Raw genomic sequence first — 23,840 nt, forward strand, 5'->3', positions numbered from 1 at the left:
TCGGGGTTTGGTCTGAGAATCTGGTATTTCTTGAAGAGTTCCTTTACATTTCATATATTTCTCTATTTCATTCTCTATTCAGTCACATAGACTGCATGCTGGATTTATTTGTTTTCCATTTCTTTGCTGTCCCATTTGCTGCCAAATCATCATCTCGTGTTGCTGTCTTATATAAATGTTAACATTAGCTAGCTTCACAGTAACAGCCTGGAAAGGAAACATTTACTTCTGAGCTTCCCCCTGCCAAACAAACGTGCAGTGTATGTTTTTTTGTGGCTACTGGTGGTTAAGGGCACGGGATGTAAACTCATAATGCTGTACGCACCGTTAGTCTATTAGGGTTATGATCACCGTGACACGCATTTCAACGTACTTATTGTTTCACTTTTAAACTGGTGCATTCAGTGTGGAGGACGTGACTCCCTATTCCCTTATACAACATAATCTCCGGAGGTCCTCGAGACTCTGCCTGCCAGCAGGAGAAAAAAAATAATAAAAATTTCCATTTTAAACTCTACATTTTTGTCCTTGATGACGCGCAACGCGTGCAAGGATGTTACTCTTGCGTCCTGAAAGAACGGGCGACGCCACGGAATGGAACAGCGCTGCAAACGTATGCAGAGGCCTTGACAAGAAGTAACGGACCGCAGACCCCAGCTCCACAGCGTGAAAGCACCGGCCGGCCTGGACACCACGCCGCCGGTCGACGTGCCTCTGCCCCGAGACCCCTCCGGCACGAAGCAGCGCTGCCCGTCCGCTCAGCGTGCGGTGTGCGCACCGACGAGCTGGGAAAAGCCTCCTCAACAACCCGCCGGGAAGGAGCGCTGCCTCACTGACTTTCTGTGAGCCGTGGTCTTCGGCTACTTCGACTGAACCCGCAGGAGCGGAATGAAGTTAAAACGAGAGAGGACGGCCTCCCGCAGCAGGCCTGCGCGGCTCCCGCCGTCAGAACCAAGCGGCGCCCGGCCGCTCCCGGACAGCGGCCCCTACGCCCAGGTCCGGTGCTGTCTGCGGGAGGCCCCTGCTCAGGAAGGAGCCGAGACGAGCCCACCGAGGCGGAGAGGCCGGGCCGGGCCGGACCGGACCGGACCGCCCCGTCCCACCGGCGCCGTCAGCCCGAGCCCGGCGGAGCGGGGGTGGCCTCTGCGCCTGCGCCGGCGGCCCGACAACAAAGTCCGGCCTTCGGGCGCCTTCGGGCGCCTCCGGCAACGCTCGGCCGCTTCCGCCGCCGCGGTTACATAAGGGGGAGCCGGCGCGCGCGCCGCCGCCGCCGCCTTCTCGCCGCCCGTGTCCTCGCGGCACCCTGCCCCTCCCCCCTCCCCGCGTGACGCTTGCCCGGGGGAGGGGGGAAGGGCAGGGCCAGCGCGTGCCTCCCCACGCCACGCCTCCCGGGAGGGGAGGGGCGGGCGGCGGCACGTGCGCTCCCCTCCCCGCGCCCAATGGGAGCCGGGTTCCCCCCGCCCCCTCCCCTCCACCTCCCTCCCCCGCGCACGCTCTGTTCCAGCCGCTCGCCGAGACGAGCGGGGCGCGGAGCGGTCCGCGGGGCGCAGGCGCGGCGGGGACGGTGGCTGTGAGGAGAGAGGGCGGGGGGAGAGGGGAGGACGACGGGGGGCGGTTCTCCCCCCTCCCCTCCCCTCCCGCCCGCCTCCGCGGGGGCCGGGTGACGCACGTGCGCGCGCCCCCGCGCGCTGTTGTTCGCTCGCTCCCGCGCCGCCTCAGCCCGTGCCTGCCTGCCGGCGGCGGGGCGCGCGCGGCGTGTGGGGCTGGCACGCGCGCTGTTGTTATTGGTGCCGCCGGCCGCGGCGGAGGGAGGGGGAGCGGGAGCGGGCGGGCGCCTCAGTCAGTGAGTTCTTTAAAGATGGCCGGAGCGGCGGCGATAGCCGCCGCGACCCCCGTGTACTGCGTGTGCCGGGAGCCCTACGACGTGAGCCGCTTCATGATCGAGTGCGACATCTGCAAGGACTGGTTCCACGGCAGGTAGGCGCCGGGAGCCGCGCGGGGACGGGCGCCGCGGGGCGGCGGCGGCGGCGGCGGCGGCGGGGGGGGGGGAGCGGGACCGCCGGGTCGGCCGGGCACAGGCGGTGGCAGTCACCCCCCGCCCGGTAACGGCTGGGGGGACAATGGCGACGCGGCGGCAGCACGGGGCGGGGAACGGGCTCCCGTCCGCTCCGTCTCTTCCCCCGCGGCGGTGGCAGTGGCCGGTGCCGGCGAGGGCTGCCGTCCCTGGGCACATGGGGTCGTCGCTGGTGAGGGGGCGGCCGGGCCGGGCGAGGCGGCCGGGCGCGGGGGGGGGGGGAGGAGGAGGAGGAGGAGGCCGGTTACGAAAGAGCAACAGATGCGGGGCTCCCCGGCCCCCTCAAGTTGAGCCGGCTTTGGGGAGGCGTCGCGTCCACCCCCCACCCCCCCCCTCCCCGCCTCGCCCCGCTCCCCCGGGGGGTCTCTCCCGGGACAGGGCGGTCTCTCGGCGGAGAAGTGCGGAGGGGGCACGGCGCCGGCTGCCGGGGGTCTCTTCCCCCGGCCGGGCCCGGGCTCGGGCTCCTGGGTCGCCGTGCGTTTTGGTTGGGGCGGGCGGCCGATCCGTGGGGAGGGCCGGGGGCGGGAGGCGGAGGAGGGTGGCCCCGCTCCTCTCGCCGCGGTGACGTTTCCAGCCCCGGTCCCGAGCGGCCGCCGCCGACTCGGCGCGTGTTGTGCGAGGCGAGCGTGTGAATAATAAAAGGCCCGGCGGCAGCCTCCCGGCTGCGGGGAGGAGGAGGCGGCGGCGGCGGCGGTGGGGGGGATTCACGGGCAGTTAAACAAAGGAGCAAGTTGGGGGCCCGCGGCTCAAGCGGCTCGGCCGGGCTGGGGCTGCGGGGCTCCGAGTTGCCGCCCCCATTATGTGGGGAGCCCCGGCGCCGGCGTGCGGACCGGGGAGCTGGCGGCGGTGTAAGGAAGTGCCTTGTGATTGACAGCAGGACATTTAAATACCCCCCGTGTAACAAAAACAGGCTGCCGGCGAGACAGACAGCCGCCTCGCCCTCTGCCGGCACGGGGCGGCGGAGCGCGGCCGGGGCGGGCCGAGCCGAGCGGAGCGCAGCCGAGCCGAGCCGAGCCGGCCGCCCCCGAAGTTGCCCGGAAAGCCGGCGACCGCACCGGGGCTTTGCACCTCGCCGGGGCAGCCGGCCGCTGAACAAAGCGGTGCGCCGGGGAGGGCTGCCCGTCGGGGAGAGGTGTCGTGCGGCAGCGCGCTGGCGGTCCGGCCGTCTTTGCCTTTCATCTCTTGTCCTCGGCGCTTGCAGCAGAGAAGCGGTGGTTGTGTGGGTTTTTTTCTTGGGCTTTGTTTGTTTGTTTTCTGTATTTATTTTTTTTCTTTCTTCCCCTCCGTGGCAAAAGAAAAACGCTGGCTAAAAGTAGGTTGCGTATCTAGGTGTTACTTAACAGTAATTATTACACATGGGTGTTTTCCTTGCCACGTTTTAGGATGAAAGGAAGGCTTGCAGTATTTCAGATGTTGACTTGTACGTACGTTGGGTTGTTACGCTCTTTCTGTATAGCTTTCCCTCGACTCAAACCACAGTATAATAGAAACCATGAAAAGGGTTTTGTAAACTGTAAAAACTGGCAAAGCAGAATCGTCGTACCTTTAAAAACAACCCCTCGTTAATATTTTTAACTAGACTGCTACTACTCTTGCCAGCGCTGTCGTTTGAAGCTACATGCACGACAGCTTTTTTGGATTACAGTATCTTAATACAAGTTTGTCAGAACTTGGTCACTGCTTGTAGTAAAGGTGCAGACATCGTCTGAAGGTCTCTCTACAGTTACAGGTTCTCTCTCTTGCAAGTATTTTTCTGCATTTGCATGTTGCTCTTTCACTCTGTCTTGGCAATCGCTCAGCTCGCGTGCAGGCTCAACTTAAGTGCCAGTCTTGTGCACCTATATTACTAGGGTACAAGTGAACTAATTTCTGAAGTTGTTATGAGGAGGAAAGTATTGACTGTCTGATACAAAGGTGGGACAGACCACTCTGTAACTTTCTTCCTAAATCTAGATCTGCTTAAAGATCTACAGTGGTTCCTATGCTGGAGCTCTGTCATGCAATTGGTAGAAAAACTGTGCTGGCACTGAACTGCTTTGATAGTCTGAAACTGTAAGTGCGGAGAGTAAGCAAGCCAGCAGGATCTGGCAACAGCCGTGTTGCTCTGGGATTTAGTTGCATGCTCACCCAGTCTCGTGACTAAGGGACAGAATTGTGGGAGATCGGTGTCCTCTCCCAGCTGTGGTCGCTCTGGGAGTGCCTTTCCCCTTGCTCTAACAGTATCTGAAGACCATTACATAGCTTGTGAAATAACATGTATACTCTTAAATTGTGAAGTTTTTGTTGAACTTCTTGGTTTCGTGCTTTCTTGATCTCCTCCCCTGCCCCCCCCCCCCCCCCCCCGGAATGGGATTGATGTGACTTCGTGTTAAACATATAAACCCATGCTTACTTAAGGCTGTGCTGTGCTAACATGATACCTAGCATGTATTACTGGATGACGGACTCTTTGGTGCCTTCTGGTGTATAGTCAAGAGAGCACCTTAGCAATATGCAGGAGGCAGTACAAAGTCTGTTCTGGCAGATTGGTACTAATCCCTTTAAATTTTATGTGTGGTTTTTTTTTTTTCCTGGGTGTTCTTGCACTGTCTTCAAATGACTGTATTTTGGTTTACTGTTACCAAGATATTAATATTATCAAATATACATTTTATTGCTTCTGGCAAATATTTGTGTAAAAGTAAATATTTTGATGTGCCTTACAAGGTTGTGAACCTACATTCTGGGTTTTAGTTACTCTATGAGTGGGCCTAACAGCCTGCCACAGTCTTGTGTAATTACCTCTTGCTGAACAAAAGAGCATGATGTGTGTGTCTGTATGGTGTTCTAGGCTTGTCACTTTCTTGAATGGGTTGCAAGAGTGGAGAGACCACGGAGACACAGATATGACAAACTGTCAAATCTTTCAGATGGGCAAATCCATTTATATTTTAGATAATTTTTGTATTTTCCCGGTCTTTTTATCTTCTTTGACTGAAAATGTCACATTAAGCTGCTTCCCCCTTTCTGGCTTGTCTAGGATATACTCCAGTTAGCATGCAGCAGAAAAAACTCCTTTATGCTGCTCTAAGTGTTCTACTTTTTCTTGAATCTGTTCAGTAGCTCCTGACACCTATTTTAAGTTCTTGGCTTCATCTTCAAATGATATGTATCATAGCATGATACTTCTTGTTCTGTCTCCCTTCGTTTTTCTGATGCTTTACCTCAGTTATTAGGTTAACTACATACTGTTGTCTTTTCTTGTGTGTGTTTTTTACGGTGATGTATGTAACCTTACGCGCAGAATATTGTTTTTTAAACCTATCTTGCAGTCAGCTCTGTTCTTGAAATGTGTTTGTGGAGTCTGCAGAAATCCTATTGTCACCTTTGAAGTTTTTGTCCTTTTTTTCTGTCCATGATAGCTGTACTTGACTAGATCGTTGTACGTTGCATAGATGTCACTTGTTCTTGTAGACTAGATTTCAGACAGGTCGGAACAAACTTAAGTTTAAGCATGGAATTCACTTTTTTGTCTGCACAACATAATGTCAGTAATGCTTTAGGAGCAAGTGATTGCAGAGTTAGCTTTTTAAGGCTGTTTGCTCTGTAAAGCTGCACTGGTACTGTACTGATTGTAAAGGAGCATGGAGAAGTCAGTCAGGCAAACTGAGAATTAAAAATGCAGGTGCCCCTATGAAGTTTTCCGTGTAGCACTTTTCCAAGGGATGTTTTGTTTGTTGGCAAAAATGCAGTGAACTTCTAACATGTCTCAATAACAAATAGGGTAAGAAGTTATCAAACATGTGAATGTCAATTACAGTAATGGTCTCTGCCTTTTAAAATGCCTGTAACCTTTTAAATGTATTTTTTTATGTAAAAAAAAAAAAGATTTTTTTGAAACAAGGGAAGTGTTTTATTCTTCAAAGCCAGAGCAGCAGGGAATAGGAAGGGAATACATCATTTTTTAATTTTTTTTTTTGTTGTTCAAAATCAGTAATTTTTCCTAAAATTTCATAATAGTGTCAACTTTGATGTCTCGCCCTCGGGGAGAAGAAAGAAAGAAAACAGACCATCCAGCTTTGCCTAAGTTGCATCTTTGGTGTTTTGTGTAAATGAAACTTAAAATTAGAAGCCATAAATCCTTTTTCTTTGATAAAATTTTATGTTTACAGAAATCAGCATTTCATTTGAGCAGGTTAGAGGGCAATAAAGGAAATAACAGCACTAATCTGTATGTAGTGTGTGTATGTACGTACTTCTGTTGCATGGCAAAATCAAATTGATTAAATTTATATGGAATTGTTTTGAAATTGATAGCTCTTGCTCTCGCGATTAATTCTGTATTCTGTGTAGCCTTCTCAAAAGAATTAACTTTTTTTTTTCCTTTCCTAGAGCAGTTCATTGATGGTATATAGAACTTCGCATTAAGTGTTTGATGTTTTTTACAGCTTTGTCATTATTAAAAAACACTTAATAACATCATTTGAAAAGAAAGGTGATTCATGTACCTTTTGAGGCTGACTATTTAAATTGCAGATGCCTTGAGGCTTTTTTCTCAAATGGAAAAAAATTTCAGCACCAAAATCGCATCTGAGCTAAGTTCATGTAGAACATAGGTTTTCTGATGTTATATAGATTTGAACATGTCTTCATTTGGTCTCTGAAGAAACATAAAATTTCTCAACCACTCCTTAATCTGATCTCAGTTTCAAAATCAAGGTTCCCTCTTGCAGCTGTTACGTTATATGGTACAGGTCCCTCTTAATGCAATGGTTTGTACTCTGAAGGCAGGCGTTCTCCTTGAGAAAAGAAGGAAATGCACGTGCTATAGTGACTACTTCTCTTGAATTGGTTCTTTGTTTTGGAGCTTTATACATGAGGTTCTGCACGATGGGCTTCGCCAGCTCCTTGCTGCTGAAAGAGGCTGTCCCACTCCTGGCTGCATGCTACTATAATTTCTCTTTTTCTGGTTCAGTGCTTGTCTGCTTGTTTGGTAAATCAACTCTGCTCAGAAAACTGACAAATCCCATTGTTTTGCTGGGTTAGCTTTTTGTTGGGTTACTGAGCTGAACAGGCTCATCAAGGGCTAAGATGAGTCCCAGAGTGTTGCAAAATATTAGTGAGGACTGTGTTGCTAGAGGAGATGATAGTAGATGGGAAAAGACAGAAGAGTTGCCTGTTTTTCTTCCTCACTGCCTGCGTCGGGATCAATGGCTCACCCAGTTCTGTGGAACTTTGTTTTTGTGTCTCAATCACCGTATATGACTCTGCTTTTAATCTGATGGCCTCTGCCCAGACTTATCTGCTAATCTAGTGGGGTCCATAGCAAGCAAGGCATTTCCAGTGCAGCTGCAGTGTTGCAACCCCAGAACATCATCCGTTTGCAGAGATGGGCGAAGCTCCTGTGTCTGTCTTCAAGGGACTTCGAGGACAAGGTTCGGTGATGCTCATGTCAAGAAACATGGAGACTGCAAAGACAGACTTTTACAAATGCCTTCTGGTGCAGACCTTCTGTTTACAGAAAATTAAGGCCTTGTAATTGTAAAAGTTCAGGGGCCAGAACTGAATCAACAAATCCTTGTCTGGTCACTAGAGCTCTGGTCTGGCACCAGAGGCTCCTGAGCTGACTTCCTGGCTTTCATCATGTATAAGCCTTAAATTCTTCCTGTGGCAACTGGGTGTATGTTAGGGAAGTGTTTTAGACCTCAAGGGAAAGTGAATGTGTTTGTTAACCTTGCTTTTCTATGGTCTAGCCTTGTTTCCTTAGAGGTAAAATGGAAGCCTCAGCTTAAGTCCAATGAGCTGTGTGTCTTCTGCCAAAGAATTAAACAACTTCAAGTGACTTCAGCTCTTCTAACAATAGAAAAGCTGAAACAGTTTTGGTTAAACTGAGAAGAAACTACTAATAATAAGGATGCCAGACTAGCACTTGTGTAATTGGGTGTCTGTTTCCAATCCTTTTATATTCTTCATTTGAGCAAACCAATTCTTCCTTCTCAGTTCCCATCTGTGAAGTGGGAAGACTTATTAATATATATTAAAGTAGATGTATTCTACCATAATAAGCACTGTAGAGCAGTAAGTATTCAAATTTCTTCAATTTTTGGAACTGTGTAATAACATGTAGAATTATATATACAAGGTTTTTTTTCTTTACAGTTTTCTTGAAAAACTGGCTTTATTTGAAGTATGTGTACTTTGAAAGTTAACAGCTCTTTCCTTTAGACCTGTAATGTGGTAGATTTTTTCATTTGATGTTCTGGAATAAAACATAGTAGAAGTTTTAGCATATGCATTTCGACACAATAACTAGGACAAGGAGGAAAAAGTATTGTCCAATAAAGATATGTAAGAGAACTGAAGGGTACATAATTCAGCTTTTTAAAGTAGAATTGCAACAAGATTCTAGTGAGTTTCTGAACAATTGTTAAATGCTAATAGTTCTAATTTCTACAGTACAAATTAATTATTGCCTATTCAATGTTAGTTACAAGATACAAAGGTTCAGAATTAGTGATTTAAACACTACCTTTAATTTTTTGTAATGTTATAGTTGTTCTATATCAATATTTTTGGTATCATTGTTTTTTCTTTGGCCATTCTTGACTGTGCAAATGAAGGTATTCTAAGTCTCTATGTGTAATTTAACTGTCTAATAGTGAATTTTTTATTAGCTAGTTAATTTGTGATGATTTCATATTCCAAGATGTCATTTGTTGATGTTTATGTAGCACGTTGGTATCTTTCTTTCCTTGTGTTATATTTAATACATGCTTGATTTGACTGAAGATTTAAAATGCTTCCAGAAGGCTCTGTTTTGTGACTTCTGTATCTACAAACTACAGAGGTAAGAGAAGTCTGGGTGGGGGCCTGCTCCGTGCTACGCTTAATTTCTGTATATATCTGCTAGGTGCTACAGTGCAGAGCATGAAATACGTTCCTTTTATTTTCAACTTATCTTGCTCTGTTTATAGTGCTGAGTTCTCTTACAGCAACACAATGGCAATAAAATGGATTAAGTCTTACAGTGGAGTGTCACTCTGTTAACTGCCAGTGGGCAAAATCACATTAATTTTGTTTTCTTTCTTCATTTGTGGTTTCTCGCCTTTTTTTGTGGACAGTTTTCATATTCATTAGCAGGTTCTCAGTGCAGTTTTCTGTGCACTTTCTGTATCATCTTTTGAAAGATCATGTGATACAGTGTCTCCATTCTGTTTACATGACACTTTGCACAAGTTGAAGATGAACTCATACTCTTCATGTAAATATTTGTACTTTCCCTACATAATTTTAAAATAAAATACCATTGTCTCAAAACAACTCTGAGTAATCAGTAAAGACTTTCATAGGTACAATGTGCAGGCTTAAAAACAGAAATAAGTTTTAAATTTGTCTCACTGCTGAAGTATGAAAATTCAATTAAGAACATTGCTATTGCTTTATTATCAATGTAGGAGAGATATTTTAGTGAAATAACCAGCTTTTAAAATAGCTAAGCTATTTTTCATTTGTCAGTCCTTTCTAATGTATTGTAACATTAGCTTATGAATACACAGAACTAACAATCTATGGAGTATGAATAGTCTTGAGATGTCTGCTATATGGTGGAAATGTGGATTTATGTGACTAGTTACATCTCCTCAGGTCAATTCTGCTTTTGAATGGAATTAATATTTAATACTGTTTTCTCCATTACTTCAGCATTAACTAAAGTAGACTTTAAAACTGGTCTTTCTTTTTGAAAATATTGAGTTCATTGTTGCTCAGGCAGGCATAAATGCTGATGTTTGCCACAAAAGCAAGAAAGCTTTTTAAAAAACCCTCCCACATCATTCTGTCTTAAAAGCCACCTGGAGTGAGGATGACTGTTCTAAATTTTTAATACATTGTGGTACAAAGTCTATTTATTTTCATTTGAAACTGTCAGCTGACATTGCAGCTAGCCTGGGAAATTCATTTCATAAATTTAATTGTGTTTGTTCCATTTACATTAATGCTTTATTCACTTAAAGGCTCTTAAAGCACTATTCATGAAAATGAGTGCAAGGAAAGGTGACTTTCTGAGAAATGAAGTCTTTGATATTGAGGAGATAGGATTGATCTGATCTGTCATTCTTACCACTTATCAGGCAGTATTTTCTGAATAGACTGACATTTTCCTTTTGGGGTATTGATGTTTGAGGGCCAGTAAACAAAGGCCAAATTGGGTAAATGAAGAGCAACTAAAGAAATTGCTATGTTTTATTACCCATTAGTACTTGTAAAACTTCTAGCTGGCTTGCCCGAGGTACAGATTTTTTAGTTTTGTTTCAATAACAAAAATATTTGGATCTTTTCACTAAAAGATTACATCATCCTGTTGACTTGCAAAACTCAGTGTCAAGAACAAGCGGAAGTGCAATGAGGCACTGCAACTTGAACGTATGGCTTTCAGGGAGTACTGATGTGCAGATCTGTGAGCTGCAAGGTACTATATGGAGCAGTCTAGGAACAGTACCAAAAGCAAGATAGCCATGCTAATCTGATGTTGTGCCCAGGCAAATGTTGCCAGTCTACCTCTTAGGATAGTGTTTTCCCTTTGTATTTCATGATGGTATGCTGTGTTGACATGCCACAGCTTCAAGCCCAAGCATGCTGTCCTCGGTATTTCTCTGTGCTCTATTGCTTATGTAAGATAGGACCAAAAACATGTTAACAAAAACGGTGTACACATGTAGTCTCTTAAACCTCAAGTTAAGTTCTGACTACAGTATACGTCTGCCTGGAGGACACATGAATGGGATGCAAAGGTGAGCAGCAACTTGCTGCCTCTGATGCTGTGCCTTCCTGTGTGAATTGCTGGGACCTCTGGGGACATCACTTTGAATCTCTTAATGCTGCAGTAAAATGTGCTGCTGCTCTGATGTAATGAATATAGGAGAAGTAGTTTAGAATGTTGTTCTTATTCTTCATAAGAATGAATGGGGCAGCAGTAGTATTGAGTGATTGCACTAGCATCCTTGCTGAAAAGTGTCTCATTTAACTGAGTGAAAGCAAATGCCTTGGCTGTAGCTTATACTTCCAGCATGGTCAGCTGGCTTGTGCTTGCAGCATGATGAAACTCCAGTAAGAAGGATTTAGGTGTGAACTAGCGTTAGGAGTATCATTTGAGTAGATCAGAATTTTCTGAAGTGAAGATGTAACTCTTAAGTGCTTCTGCAAGTGTTACTTACCTCTTGGCTTTTATATTTTACTAGTAGGGGCAAATTCTAATTTCGTTTTGGTTTTTGGATTTGGTGTCTGTGCTAGCATCGCCGGTGAGAACATACTGTGCATTCTCTTTCCTGGCCCTTATCAGAGTGTGGAAATAACTTTATTGGCTAACGAAAAAAACCCACAAACCCTCCACTTTGTAGAAGAATAAAGCTTTTTACTCCAACTTAGTTCTGGTACTGAATGCTGAGTAGTATAAGAGAGATCAAGATCTTGTATATTGGTGAAAGGAATGTATCGCTGTTGGTGCCAGTGCTTGACCTGTTAATGTGAGGTGCCGTTACCTGCTTCTTGCGAAGATGCCTCGCATACAACTGGTGTTTTCTCAGAAGTAGTTTCCTCACATTAAGGAATAGATCCCAGGTATCTTTAGAATCCTGTTTGTTTATTGCACATAAGTGCTTTTGTGCCTGTTTTTCTTCCCCCCCAGCATATGAACATCAATGCATGTCTCTACCTTAATTGGCTGAACCTTTGTTTTTCATAGGGTAGCACTGCATTTAATTCTCTTTTTTTCTTTGATGCTACACACAGTCTTAAACAGCGATGCTATGTGGGGAGGCGGACAAGGAAATGAGACAAAATCATGAGAAAGTAGTAAAGCACTGGAAAATAAAGCTTTAGCCTTTAAATACGGTTGAATGATCAGTGAAATGATTTTGAGCAAACATTTTGTTTGTCTGGACTGAGCTTACATGAAACACGGACTGGTACACTTACATCATGTAACTGAGAGTGAATTGCAATGCATTCCTTACTGCTCTTGGAGCATGTGTGCTGAGAGTGGAAGTGAGTGCCTCCCTGCAGTGTATGATGTCAGTTCCCAATGCAAACTACATGGAAAATTCCCAGGGAGTTGCTTGTGGACCATATAGCAGCTTGAAGCAGGAAAGCCTCTGTCTCCAATTTTCCATACCATCCCAGGGCAACACTAGTAAAATATCACGTGCTTTTTGTAACACATTTACTAATGTTTTGAATAGTCTATTTTCCTGTTGTGGTTTTTTTTTTTTTTTTTTTTTTTTTTTGTACGGCTAATGGGGAATTTGGAGACAGAAGTAGCAGGTAAATGTGTTTTATATACTGGATTTTTTGTTAACAGTTGTTAACAGTATAATAAAATTCTGTTTCTTATAATGCCAACCTGGGGAAGCTGGACAAGTCTCTTTCCAGTGTGAACGTATGCATTGCTCTGAGCCTCTGGGAAATTCATCAGCTTTCTATGAAGGTTGTGCACCATGATACTTTGGAACAAGGTTTTTGTTAGGAAGTGTTCTCTATCCCCTAATATGCTTGCCAGCGTCATGTGTACCCCCATATGCATTTGGAAGAAAAACTGTAAATCTCTAAGTGATCATTGTTGGAAACTTACGGACTATATGCTAAGAGGCTGGGAGTAAAGCAGATACTTCCTTTTCAAAACTCTGTAGCAGACACAAAGCAGCTGAATGAGACTTCTGGTTATCAGGTGTCTGAAAAATCAGAACTGAGATGAGGAGATTTTTCTGTTCTCGTGGGGTGTCTACAAAGGGAGTAAGCAGCACAGTGGAGAAGAGATGGTCTTCTAGGTGAAAAGCTGGAGGGAGAGGACAGGAAAGTGAAGACAATGTGGAAGGAAATGGATATCAGAACAAAGGTTACTTGGAGAATATTAACTTGTACTGCAAGAGTCTGGAGTTTTAAATGTGAACATTAATTTGTGAGTGGAAAGAAAGCCTCTGTGCTAAAATATCTGTTGCAATGACCAATCACTCTGAAGTGAAGTGTGGAAGATCCAAGTTCTAATGCAGCCAGTAGGCTTGCTGATGCTGATACAGATGCATGGTTGAGTTTTTGATTTGATGGAAACCACTTTACAGTGTGCAGAAAATAAGAAGTGATGTCCAACTTTAATTTAAATTTGCAGTGTAGTTTTCTGTATCTTTCTCTGAATGGAATCTAACCTGAATCAGGTGCATCAAGTCCAGTCTTAATTCTTACATTTTCTGGAGATAAATACACAGTTTGAGGTTGTCTTGTGTAACTCCATGGTTTGAACTACTAAAAGTAAAAGCTGTCTTTTTAAAGAAAGCTGACTCTAGATATATTTAAATTGATGTACTACAAATTATATTGTAAGGATGGGGAATCCTTACTCTTCCAATAGCTTGATTATTTTTTCTTAGTATTTTTAGTTTTACTTAGTTTCATAGCCCATGCTATGTAATACAAACTGATAAATAAACTTTTCTTCTGTAATTGAATTGTAAGAAAATGGCTTCATACTTTGCATTCAGTAAATTATTGAACTCATTAAAGGCTCTTTAGAGATCATTGACCTCCAAATCTTTATCTAGGAAACAAACACTCATGGTAAACGATTATTCTCATGTGACGTATTTACTGCTTTTTGCTAATTATTAAAGAAAAACCTTTTTGGCGCTTTTGGATTATGTTAGTAGAGGTTGTAAAGGAAAGCAAAACACTACCACCACTTTCAAACCAGAAAAGCAACAGCAGTTAAGTGTTACCTGTACTCCAAAAAGTCTGGCAGGTATGAGTCAGATTCTAGGCAAATGTAAAGTCCTCACCAGTTCCTGAAATATTTAGAGAAATTGACAGCCTGCCTTTTTTTTAAAGAAAAACAAGTGCGTTCACAGTCAGGGGATAGACTGTTATGCTCCTGTAGGAAGCACTATTAAATCAGAAGACTAAGAAAAAGTATTAGGATGTCTTAAGATGTGCAAAAAGTTGTGCTGTAATGGATGCTCACTGTATGTATGTATTCACGGATGTCAGGAGCAGGGACCAGAACTCAAGATAATCTTGTCAATGTCTGAGTGCTCTAACCAGAAGATTATGTTTGGGTCATGTTACATTCTGTTCTGGGGCCGTAATTCTTGGATTCTTTTCTGCAGAGTAAGTGGGGGAGATAAAGAGTATCTTTACATAAAAGGTAACTTGGAGGTGACCATTCCCTTGAGGTGTGTGGGCTTGAGCTCCCACAACCTGAATAAACACTGCTGCCATCTCACTTGGAAAAACAAAATAACTTTTCACTTCGTAATTATTTTTTAGTGCCCAGTACTTTGAAAATATGGCAGCTGTGCTTGCCTTCTGGCTTCGATGCCAGGGAACGTGGTGCATGCTGGCTGGGTGTGCAAGGTGAGCAGAATAGATGGTACTTTTGGAATTTTCAGGTCAAGTGGTGAGGTGTCAGGTGAGTGTAGGTACCTCTGTGGTTAGCTGTCTGTCTTCTGAATTTAGGTGGGCTTCAGGGGCCAGCATTCCCTATTTGGATATTGCCCTAATACCCTTATATAGATGTATCCCTTCCCCCCGCCCCGGCTCCATGTTCTTGCAGTTTCTCCCTGATTCTTCTCTACTCTGGATTGAAAGTAGTTGTTCCTTACAACTATTCGTTCCAAGTCTGCATCCTGTTGTACTTGCTATTTTAACTAATCCACTTAGTATCAGTTGATGTGGAACAAAAGTCCTCTAGTAGACTTACTTTTGGTTTAAACTAGATTTGTAACAGTATAGTGATAGACCCAAATTAATCTAGAAAATTTTGATTTAATAAATAACTTTCACAGAATCACAAAACTGCTGAGGCTGGAAGGAATCTCTTAAGATCATCTAGTCTACCCCCCCCCCCCCCCCCGCTCAAGCAGGGTCAGCTAGAGCAGGCTGCTCAGAACTGTGTCCACTTGGTTTCTGAGTATCTCCACAGATGCAGACTCTGCAACCTCTTCCACTGTTGGACCACTCCAGCAGCTAAAAAGTAAATAAATCCTTCCCCCCCCCCCCCTTTGTGTTCAGGTGGATTTAATATGCTTTAATCTGTGGCCATGGCCTTTTGTCCTGTCACTGGGCACTACTGAGCAAAGTCTGTCACCCTTCCCTTCCCATCAGGGGAATTGATATGTATTGATATTTACACACATTGATAAGATCCCCCCGTGCTTCCTCCTCTCCAAGCTGAATGGTTGCAGGTCTCTCAGCCTCTCCTCATCTGAAGGATGCTGTAGTTCCTTGACCATCTTAGTGGCACTTAGCTGGACTTGCTCCAGTATGTCCACGTCTCTTCTACTGGGGATCCCAGAACTGGACCCAGCGCTCCAGGTGTGGCCTCACCAATGCTGAGTAGAGGGGAAAGATCACCTCCCTTGACCTTTTGGCAATGGTTTTCCTAATGCAGCCCAGGAGGCTGTTGGCCGCCATTGCCGTGAGGTTGGACTGCTGGGTAATGATCAGCTTGTCCATCAGGGTTACAAGGTCCTTCTCTTGCAGAGCTGCATTCCAGCCACTTGGCCTCCAGCATGTAATGGTGCAGATTACCCTTGCAGACAAAGCCTAAGACCTCTAATAATGTGTACTTTGAATGAGTCTTGAAGTGCAAAGACATAATTTACTTAGCTTCTATCAAAACATTTTCATATAATCACTTCTTGTAGTATTGACACCCAAAATAAAACACTTGGACGTGTTGCTCTTTGGCAGGCTTCCTGTCTTCTCTCATAGAAACAATTAAGCAAAACTTGAGTCAGAATTTTCTCCTGAAGAATTAATTTTCTATTTTTCACAATAAATGAACCATAATGTCTCCTGTAGTTTTTACAGGAATGGTAAATTTCCAGGGGACCTTTTGTAGTAGGTCCTCTGCTTCTTTCTTCATTCTTTTCTCATGCATTTCTTTGAGTATTCTTGTTCAAATATTATTGGTGTTTTGCCCACTATGAAGAAGGCGGCATTTTAAGAGGTGCATATACATCGAGTGATAAACGGATAAAATCTTTTTCCCCATCTAAAAACTGTGAAGCTGGGTAGTGTAGACTGTGAAGTAAAGATTACCTGAAAAGTGTTTGCCTGTAAAATCTAGAAAAAAAGATGTGAATTTCTGCTTTGACAAATAATATACATGACTCTAGATAGCTTATGAAGGAGCAAAACTGGTTTCAGTTAGAGTTTTAGATTAAAATCAGAATGTCAAATTACATCCAGGATAAAAATAATTGATGCAGATAAAATTAAATCTTCGTGCTGATGTAACTTAACCCCCAAACTCTAGTTAGCTTTGTTCTGCACTATTTGAAGTTTCCACGTGGTCTGAAAATTACTGTGCTTCATTAATTCCATCTGAAGAGGATTGAACAGTTAGATTTCTGTAGATAGAATAATGTGTAACAGTAACTTCTTGATATGTTATGGACTGCATGGATGCAGTTTTGGCCAGTATGCCCCTCTGGACCTCTATAAAGAGCTGAGAATCCAATAAAGATCTCTAAATTATAGGCATTATCTAGTTGATTGAAGGAGCTTATTCTACTTACTGCTCTGCCAGCCAGCCAATGTAACATCTGATATTTAAACTCATTATCTGTGTATCTGAAACAGTTTGCTTGTATCATAGCTTAAATAGAAGTTAATGTAATCAGCTACTCCATCTGCGTTTGAAATGAGGATGGTGAGCTAGAGATGATGAGCCAGTTTGCTCTCAGATTTCTTCAGAAATGAAGCATCTGGCTCTACTTGCTATTGCCTGCGAGTCTATTTGCCTTAGAAATGTAAGGTATTTCAAAGCTATAGGAGCCATCATATATTATTTTCTGTTATGCTTAGAAGATGCAGAAATTACTCTGCTTACTAAAAAGTTCTTAGCAATGTCTGAAAAATATTGTAGGCTGGAGGAAGAATTACACAGTTGAGAAGCAGAGGACTTTAAAAATGTCTTTGTTTTTTTTTTTTTTTTTCTTTCCTAAAGGAGACCTATTTAATGAGTTGAATTTTGAAGGCAATAAAAGATTCATTTTGGGAACAGCTGCAGAGACTCTGAATGCTACTGTGAGTGTTAAGGCTACTTAGTAGGAGGCTCCAAGAGATCTTTAAAACCAGTCTGTTTCAGAAATTTTTAAACCAGGTAGGTGATAAACTGTATTTGGTGTAAGGAGCCAATTAAAAGGTGTATAAAGCAGGCTGAAGCCAAGTTTGCTGTTGCTGCGGTCTGTAAAAATGCAGTCCTATAGTAACCCAGGAATAAGGGATTTGCAGCAACGGAGTCTTAAGGTTGTGCTAATACTGGTTACTGGTGCTAGAACATGGGAGACAGAAAAGGGTATTGCCTGATGTTGTTAGCAGAAAGTCATATTTTCAAATCATGCCTGACATCATTTTCTGATGAAGGGGCACAGTTTAAAAACAGTAATTAACTTCCTAATAAATCCCCTCAAGCTAGGAAGCCATTGTGGGTTTGTTACTGTTCACCTCCAAACCTTTTTTTATCACTGTGCTTGAGAACAACACAGGTCTGATGGTGCCTACTGACAGTATTACTCAGGATGTCGAAAGCTTTACGGACTGTGCGTTGCATAAAATAACACAGTACTGATAGTACTTGTCATGCTTCTTGATCTTTTTAAACAGCTCTTCTTTATTAGGCAACCTGATCTTTCTAAACAGCTCATCTTTATTAGGCAACCGGAATAACCAGCTAGTACTCTCTCTGTAGGAGGCTGCAGTCCATGCCCTTCGTTGATGAGGAACAGTCAACGCGTCTACGTGTTGAGAAGGAAATGGAACTCCTGAAGACATACCAACAAATTCCTAAATAAATTAAAAACTGCTTTTAATATACAGTGCAGATCGCCTTAAAGAGGTGGTTTGCCCAGTACCTAGTATTAAAGAGACACTTGTTACATAAGAATATTATTATAAATTTTTTTGGTGAGACTTGGGTGTAGGTAATACTGGAATTCAGAAACTGCTGTGAGTAAGCATTAAACATTAAGTCTTGTTGTTTCCCTAAAAGCTGCCATAAAGTGATACTTCTTTTATTAAGAGCAGGTAGATATCTTCACACTTGAGAATGGTCATCATGTTTGTCTCAAACAAGGAGGTGGGAATCTAGCTGAAAATCTGTCCTTCTTATCTTGTCCTGCTTTATGGAAAGCCATGTTTGATGTGGTTTAGAAATGTAGCTTTCAAACTGTTTGGGTTACTTGTTTGTTTTTCTGGACTGTTATAGTTACTGCTGTATTTCAGTGAATTACTGGAAAGAGTGTTTTATAGGCAAATAATGTATTGGTAGTGGCATGAAGTCATATGTCTGCCTGGTACTTGCCTCAGCTACTCTCGTAGCTGGAGCTACAGATAACTGGTCTCAAGGAACTGATAAAACTAAACACTTAATCAAAGGAGGATTGGGATACCTAAAGGCAGTCAAACAAGACCATCTTAAATGTTGTGCTATCTAAAAAACCTTGGTTCACTTATGGTATCTAGTGCCAATGTATGCATCTCTGCAACTTAGTAACATCTTTTTCATGTTGTGCAGGGTATATGATTAAATTCTAGGAAGTTTTTCAGATGCAGGGAGGGATGTTCCCTGCAATCTGGTTGGTAAGCTATTGGAAATTTATTAGATCGGAGTAGTTCTGAGTATGAGTGAATAATGAAGGTGAAGGTCAACAGTAGGCCTGACTGCCTACTTCCTTTGGCAACTTCCATTGCCAAAAGGGGCAGTCCTGCTTCTCATGTTCCTCTCTCCAGGTTACATAGTCCCACTCCCTCTCGTGGATTGGCTCTGATAGTTGTCTGATGGTGCTGTAAGCTAACTTGGTAAACAGGCAAAAAACTGGCTAGGTTAGTTTCCGTTGGATAAACAAGTGAAAACAGGTTGCCTTGTAACCAGACAAGTACCAGGGCCATTGCAGGGAAGAGGAGGGGGAGTGCTTGCTTGGAAGGGAATGAGTAATCTGCCTCTTCCAGTGGCTGCAAGCTGTTAGATCGATGCAAGCTATATCATGTCATTGCTTCCTAAGATTTGTTTGTCATTTTGGGTTGAACCTCAGTTTGTCTTCATAGGCTGTTTGTGATTCAATTAATTTCTCTCTTCTTTCCTCCCCTTCCAATGCCCTCTCTCTTACAAGCAACTAGTATGTCTATTCTGTGTACAGAAGGCCCTTGCTACTTAATAGGAAACTACACTGGAACTGGAACTGAAATTTGTGTCGTTTGTGGTCAAAGGACTTGGGATGCCAGTAATTCTTAAAACCACATCATATGCAATGTTGCATTAAGTTGGCTAGAGACAGAGTGATAATTAACAGGAGTCTGTGTGCAAGTTGGCACTGAGGAAGATTAAGACGATGAACTAAGAATGTAATACAACATTGAGGCAAGTGAATGTGTGTAGACAGTATATAACCAAAAAAATAAAAGCTTATTTACATTTCATATTTTATATCTTCTTTCAGTAAAAAAGTGGCCTTCATATGCTGTATTACAGTTGTCATATTTGCTTTATTCATGAATGAGTGAAGGTTTAATTAACTTGTATACTGACTTCCCTTTTCTACCCTCTTGTTATCTCTGTAGTAGAGCTTAGCCTATTTATTTTTTCTTTTTCTGCTAGGGGAATAATGGTAGCAATTTTGGGTAGTAGTTTGAATACAACCACACACAGGCACTCAGTTAAGATGTCTCTTTCAAGATAGCTATGGCAGCTGTTTTAAATGGGTTGAAGATTTTGTGGTTTGGTGTTTTTTTTGTTGTTGTTTCTCTTTCCATAGAATCAAGACAGAGCGGCGGTTCTGCCTTTAAAGCCTCTGTGGTTTGTAGGTATTATTTTAAAGTACTTATTTTTGTTTAGTTGTAAGTTTAGGATTATTTTTTTTCTTTTCTCATTTGTAAGCAGATTTATAACAGAATAACCCTGACTGGGAATTGAAATAAGGCAAATTATGTAAATAAGATGCAGTTATGTGTCAGGGGCTTTTACTAGCTTCTGGAATATCTTAGAGGGGAAGAGGTAAACTTCTGTTGGCTTGGAGTCTTGAGGAGGAGATAAAAATACATCATGGAAAAACTTTCTTAAAGACCTGGAAAACCTTTGTTGTCAGTATATAGGGAGACAGTTAATTTCTGTCCTTTTTCTTCCCCTTCCAATGCCCTCTCTCCTTGAACCAAATAACTAATACGTGTATTCTTTTGTGTATGTAGGGCCCATGCTACCTAATAGGAAAGCAAAGCTGCTATAGACTTTGGATTGTATCCGGAACTAAAATTCATGTTGGCTGTGGTCAGATAAATTTGGACTCCAGTATTCCTAGAATTACTTGAAATCCAATGTTAATCCTTTTTCCTGCAGTTGTGGGAAGGACAGGATAGCTCTCATTTACTTCAACATGCTTCTAGCAGGTGCAACTCCGCCAAGACACAGTGCTTGAAGTAAGATTGGGCTGTTGTTTCTCCTTTTCTTTGGTGTGTCAGCCTGGCCACCCTGGGAGAATGAATGGAGAGAAGTGGGAGTCTGAATTGCTACAGAGAATCTTTCTGAATTCCTGAGCATGAGTGCTTTGCTTCCAGTGTGAAGGGTTACACTGATTACTGGTTTTAAAGTGCTAAAAATTTTCTTCAGGTCAGATCGATATGCTTTTTTTTTCTTTCGTTCTTTCCTATAAATCTTATGTCTTGATACACTTGCTGGTATCACCCTGGTTTATCTCATCAGTTTCACACTGAAATAAGGCCTTCAGCTATCACTGCTGCTTTGAAAATGCCTTTTCTCTCTGCTGTCACTGCATGGTCTTTAGTTTTGAGGTCTGCTGCAGTTTTATTAAATGTTATTTTTTGGATCTGCTTGAGGCAGCTTATTTTGCTAAAATCCACACTAAAAGATCTAGGCTCCTTCAGACCTTCATTTCTGAAAAACAATGATTTTAAAAGGACAGGAATTAAAACATTTTAAGTACTCTTTCAAAGCAGCTTGACGCAATCAGTCTGGTTGGGAAGAATAAGTAGAAATCTCAGTTGATATCAGAAAGAGGGAGAAATTGGGTATGTGCTTAATAGATGATACTAAACAGAAGGAATACATCAGAAGTACTTTGGTAATGTTAACTTGGCCTTGTCAGGAAATTGTCACTAGGAAAAGTACTTCTCATAAAACTGTTACATGTAATCCATGATGGTCAATGCTATTATGAATTTAGCTGGACTGTGTGTCTCTTCCTAACAGTCTTACATTGTAGTGAAAAGGTTGTTTGACTTCAGTGTGGATTTCTGCATGTGAAGTTCTTTGGATTTCCTGAGCATGTACTTCTTTTGACTGCAGTTTGAACAGTCTTTTGCTTAAATTCCTAATAGTTACATGAAATCATTGTATAGAAAATGAGCTCTCCACACAATCTTTTCATAAACGTAGATGATAAGTAAGATTATGCTGATTACATCAAATATTCAGATGTCAAAGTATTTTGTAAAAGTAATGGCCCTTTCTCTCGTAACTTCATTCTAGCAATTTCAATAAATTGAACTACTTGTACTTAAAATCCAGATCTTGGAAAAAAGCATGTGTTCCGTTTCAAAACCAGATCAACTCACTTTAAGACTGGACTGGAATTATGGAATGGAAGAATCAGTGTACAAGTAACGTATGTCAGTGTTGTTTCCCTGAGATTTTGGGTACTGTGGTGATTATGTTGAATACATGGCTACATCCCTAAATGTAGGTAGAAGGTTTTGTTGTATCTGTAACTGAACCTGTATCATGATGTAACTTGATAGATTTGTTCCATTGATCATAATTTTCCTATTAGTTTTCTACTTGTCAGAATCTATTCTGTGGAGTTGAGCTTTCTTTGACAAGATGTAACGTACTGATTTTATTTATTTTAGCCTCTGTGCTTTGAGGGAGTGAAGAACACTGTTACTTGAGTGAGAAATTGCATATACCGATTTTCTTTCTCAATAGAAGAATGTGCATGAATAATAAATGCAATAGTATTTTGGGTTTTGTTACACTCAAACAGATTAGGACTGAAAGTAGCAACTGTAGACCTTTTTAGAGGTAAACTGAAAAACTGAAAGCTTCGATAAAGGTAAACTGAAAGCTATGGTACTTGCCTACTACTTAAGAGTTATTTGCTCAGTATATTAATAGAAATATATCTCATCTGTGATGGTTTGACATTCAGTAATAAGGCCTGATACTAAAAAAGCAAGTGTCAGTCTCTTTCTTATATGTGTATATTGTCACCATAAGGTTGCTAAACAGACATCTCTTGTCCTTGAGTTGTTTAGCGAAGATTTTTAGAAAGACAAAAAAGTGTAGGGATGAAATAACAGAATATTTTCAAATGTCATGTCTTGAAAGTAACATTAAGTTATATATTTGTTAAATAACTGCATATAACTATAACATGTAACATTTTGTTTATTTTTTATTTATAGGAATCTTATTGTTAGGGTCTAAAACCTATCTGGAAAAGTGAGTTGAATGGTGGTTAATTTTTTTCCTTTGGATCAGCTTGTTGAACTGACGTGTCATGGCTGCCTGATGGTTTAGATCTTGTATGAGGAAAAAATGGAAGTCCATGGTCAGACAGTTGAAGGAAGGAGCGAGGGATCTTTATTCAGCAGCAATAGCAACATTCAGTTTAATATTATATGGAGACTGTACCCTGTGGTAGTGACTTAAATTTTGGGGCAATTAAGGCTGTCCTGTTACTAATGAATCTTTGCTACCTCTAGAATTGACTTACTCCTTTCTTCATCCTGTTAAGACACAGTAGAGACTCAGTATCTATGTGTCTTCTCAGCTCTTCTGTGGATAACTGGAAATTGAAAAAGGATTTTGGGGATCTGCTCTGTCAGATAATAGGAAACATGCCTATACCCCTAGTAATTGTCTGTAGCCCTGCATTCCTAGTAACAGGGTACAAGCTCTAATACTCCTAGTATTTTTCCACTGGTAAGGATTTTTATTGATTTTTTTTTTTCCTACTGGATGTCAAGGCATGTAGTTTTTTCTCCTTTTACAGATAAAGCCTGCGGTGCTTTCTGAGACATAGCAAGGAAAGGTTGTGGGTGCTGCTGCAAGGGTGGACTTGGAAGAAGAGGATGTGCCAAGTTCTTGCCCAGAAATAGGATAGTAGAGAAAGAAAAAGAACATCACCCATAGTGCTTATTCAGGGAGGATATAGGGGGGATCTTGGATAATGTAATTTTCAGTAACTTTAAAGCTTGGAAAAGATGAAAGGTAGTTTGCAAACTCCTTGTACAAGGCATTCCAGCATAATTGTGAAATGGTTGTTGAATCTGTCATACTGAATTATCTGTACTCATCTCTTAAATTCTAAATTAATAGCAATACTGCAGTAGAGAGCAGCCTCTGCAGGACTTTCCCCCCTCTCACCATCTTATGAAAGAAGCTTTAGTTTACCTTTACAGAACAGCAGAAGTCCATTGGTATCTATCAGATATGTTAGATAGTCCTCTTCTGATTGTTTTTGATTTACACTTGCTTCTTTTACATAGCTCAAGTAACCAAATGGAAATTTGAGACTAAATCAAAACCATCCACCTTTTAGTGAGACTTAAGTCTGGAGGATTGGTTCCTCGAACTTTGAGTAGCAAGGGATTTCTTCAGTTGCCAGGGATGGGTATGTTCTTGTATGTGAAAAAACCAGCACTTGCCCAATTCTTCTACTACTTTTTGCTGACCTTGCCTTGATACTAGACACCTGGGGGAAGTTACGAAAGTCTGACCACTCAG

At 42.5% G+C, this 23,840-nt stretch overlaps 1 protein-coding gene across 3 annotated transcripts in view; it reads left to right on the plus strand.

Annotated features, from left to right (window-relative positions):
• Positions 1 to 1,702: 1,702 nt before the first annotated feature.
• KDM7A (lysine demethylase 7A) overlaps positions 1,703 to 23,840 on the plus strand; it is a 72,387-nt gene continuing 50,249 nt past the window's right edge. For 2 of the 3 annotated variants that reach the window (XR_007508692.1, XM_049821742.1), the window contains exon 1: positions 1,704 to 1,977. Coding sequence is in view for 2 of the 3 variants with exons in the window: in XM_049821742.1 (XP_049677699.1) it covers positions 1,859 to 1,977 (119 nt within the window). In the remaining variant the exon portion in view is untranslated. Of the gene's footprint in view, positions 1,978 to 23,840 lie in introns of all 3 variants that reach the window. The other variant, XM_049821743.1, reaches the window with a different exon arrangement.

Source organism: Accipiter gentilis, chromosome 18 (genome assembly GCF_929443795.1).
Source record: "Accipiter gentilis chromosome 18, bAccGen1.1, whole genome shotgun sequence".
Lineage (NCBI taxonomy): Eukaryota > Metazoa > Chordata > Aves > Accipitriformes > Accipitridae > Astur > Astur gentilis.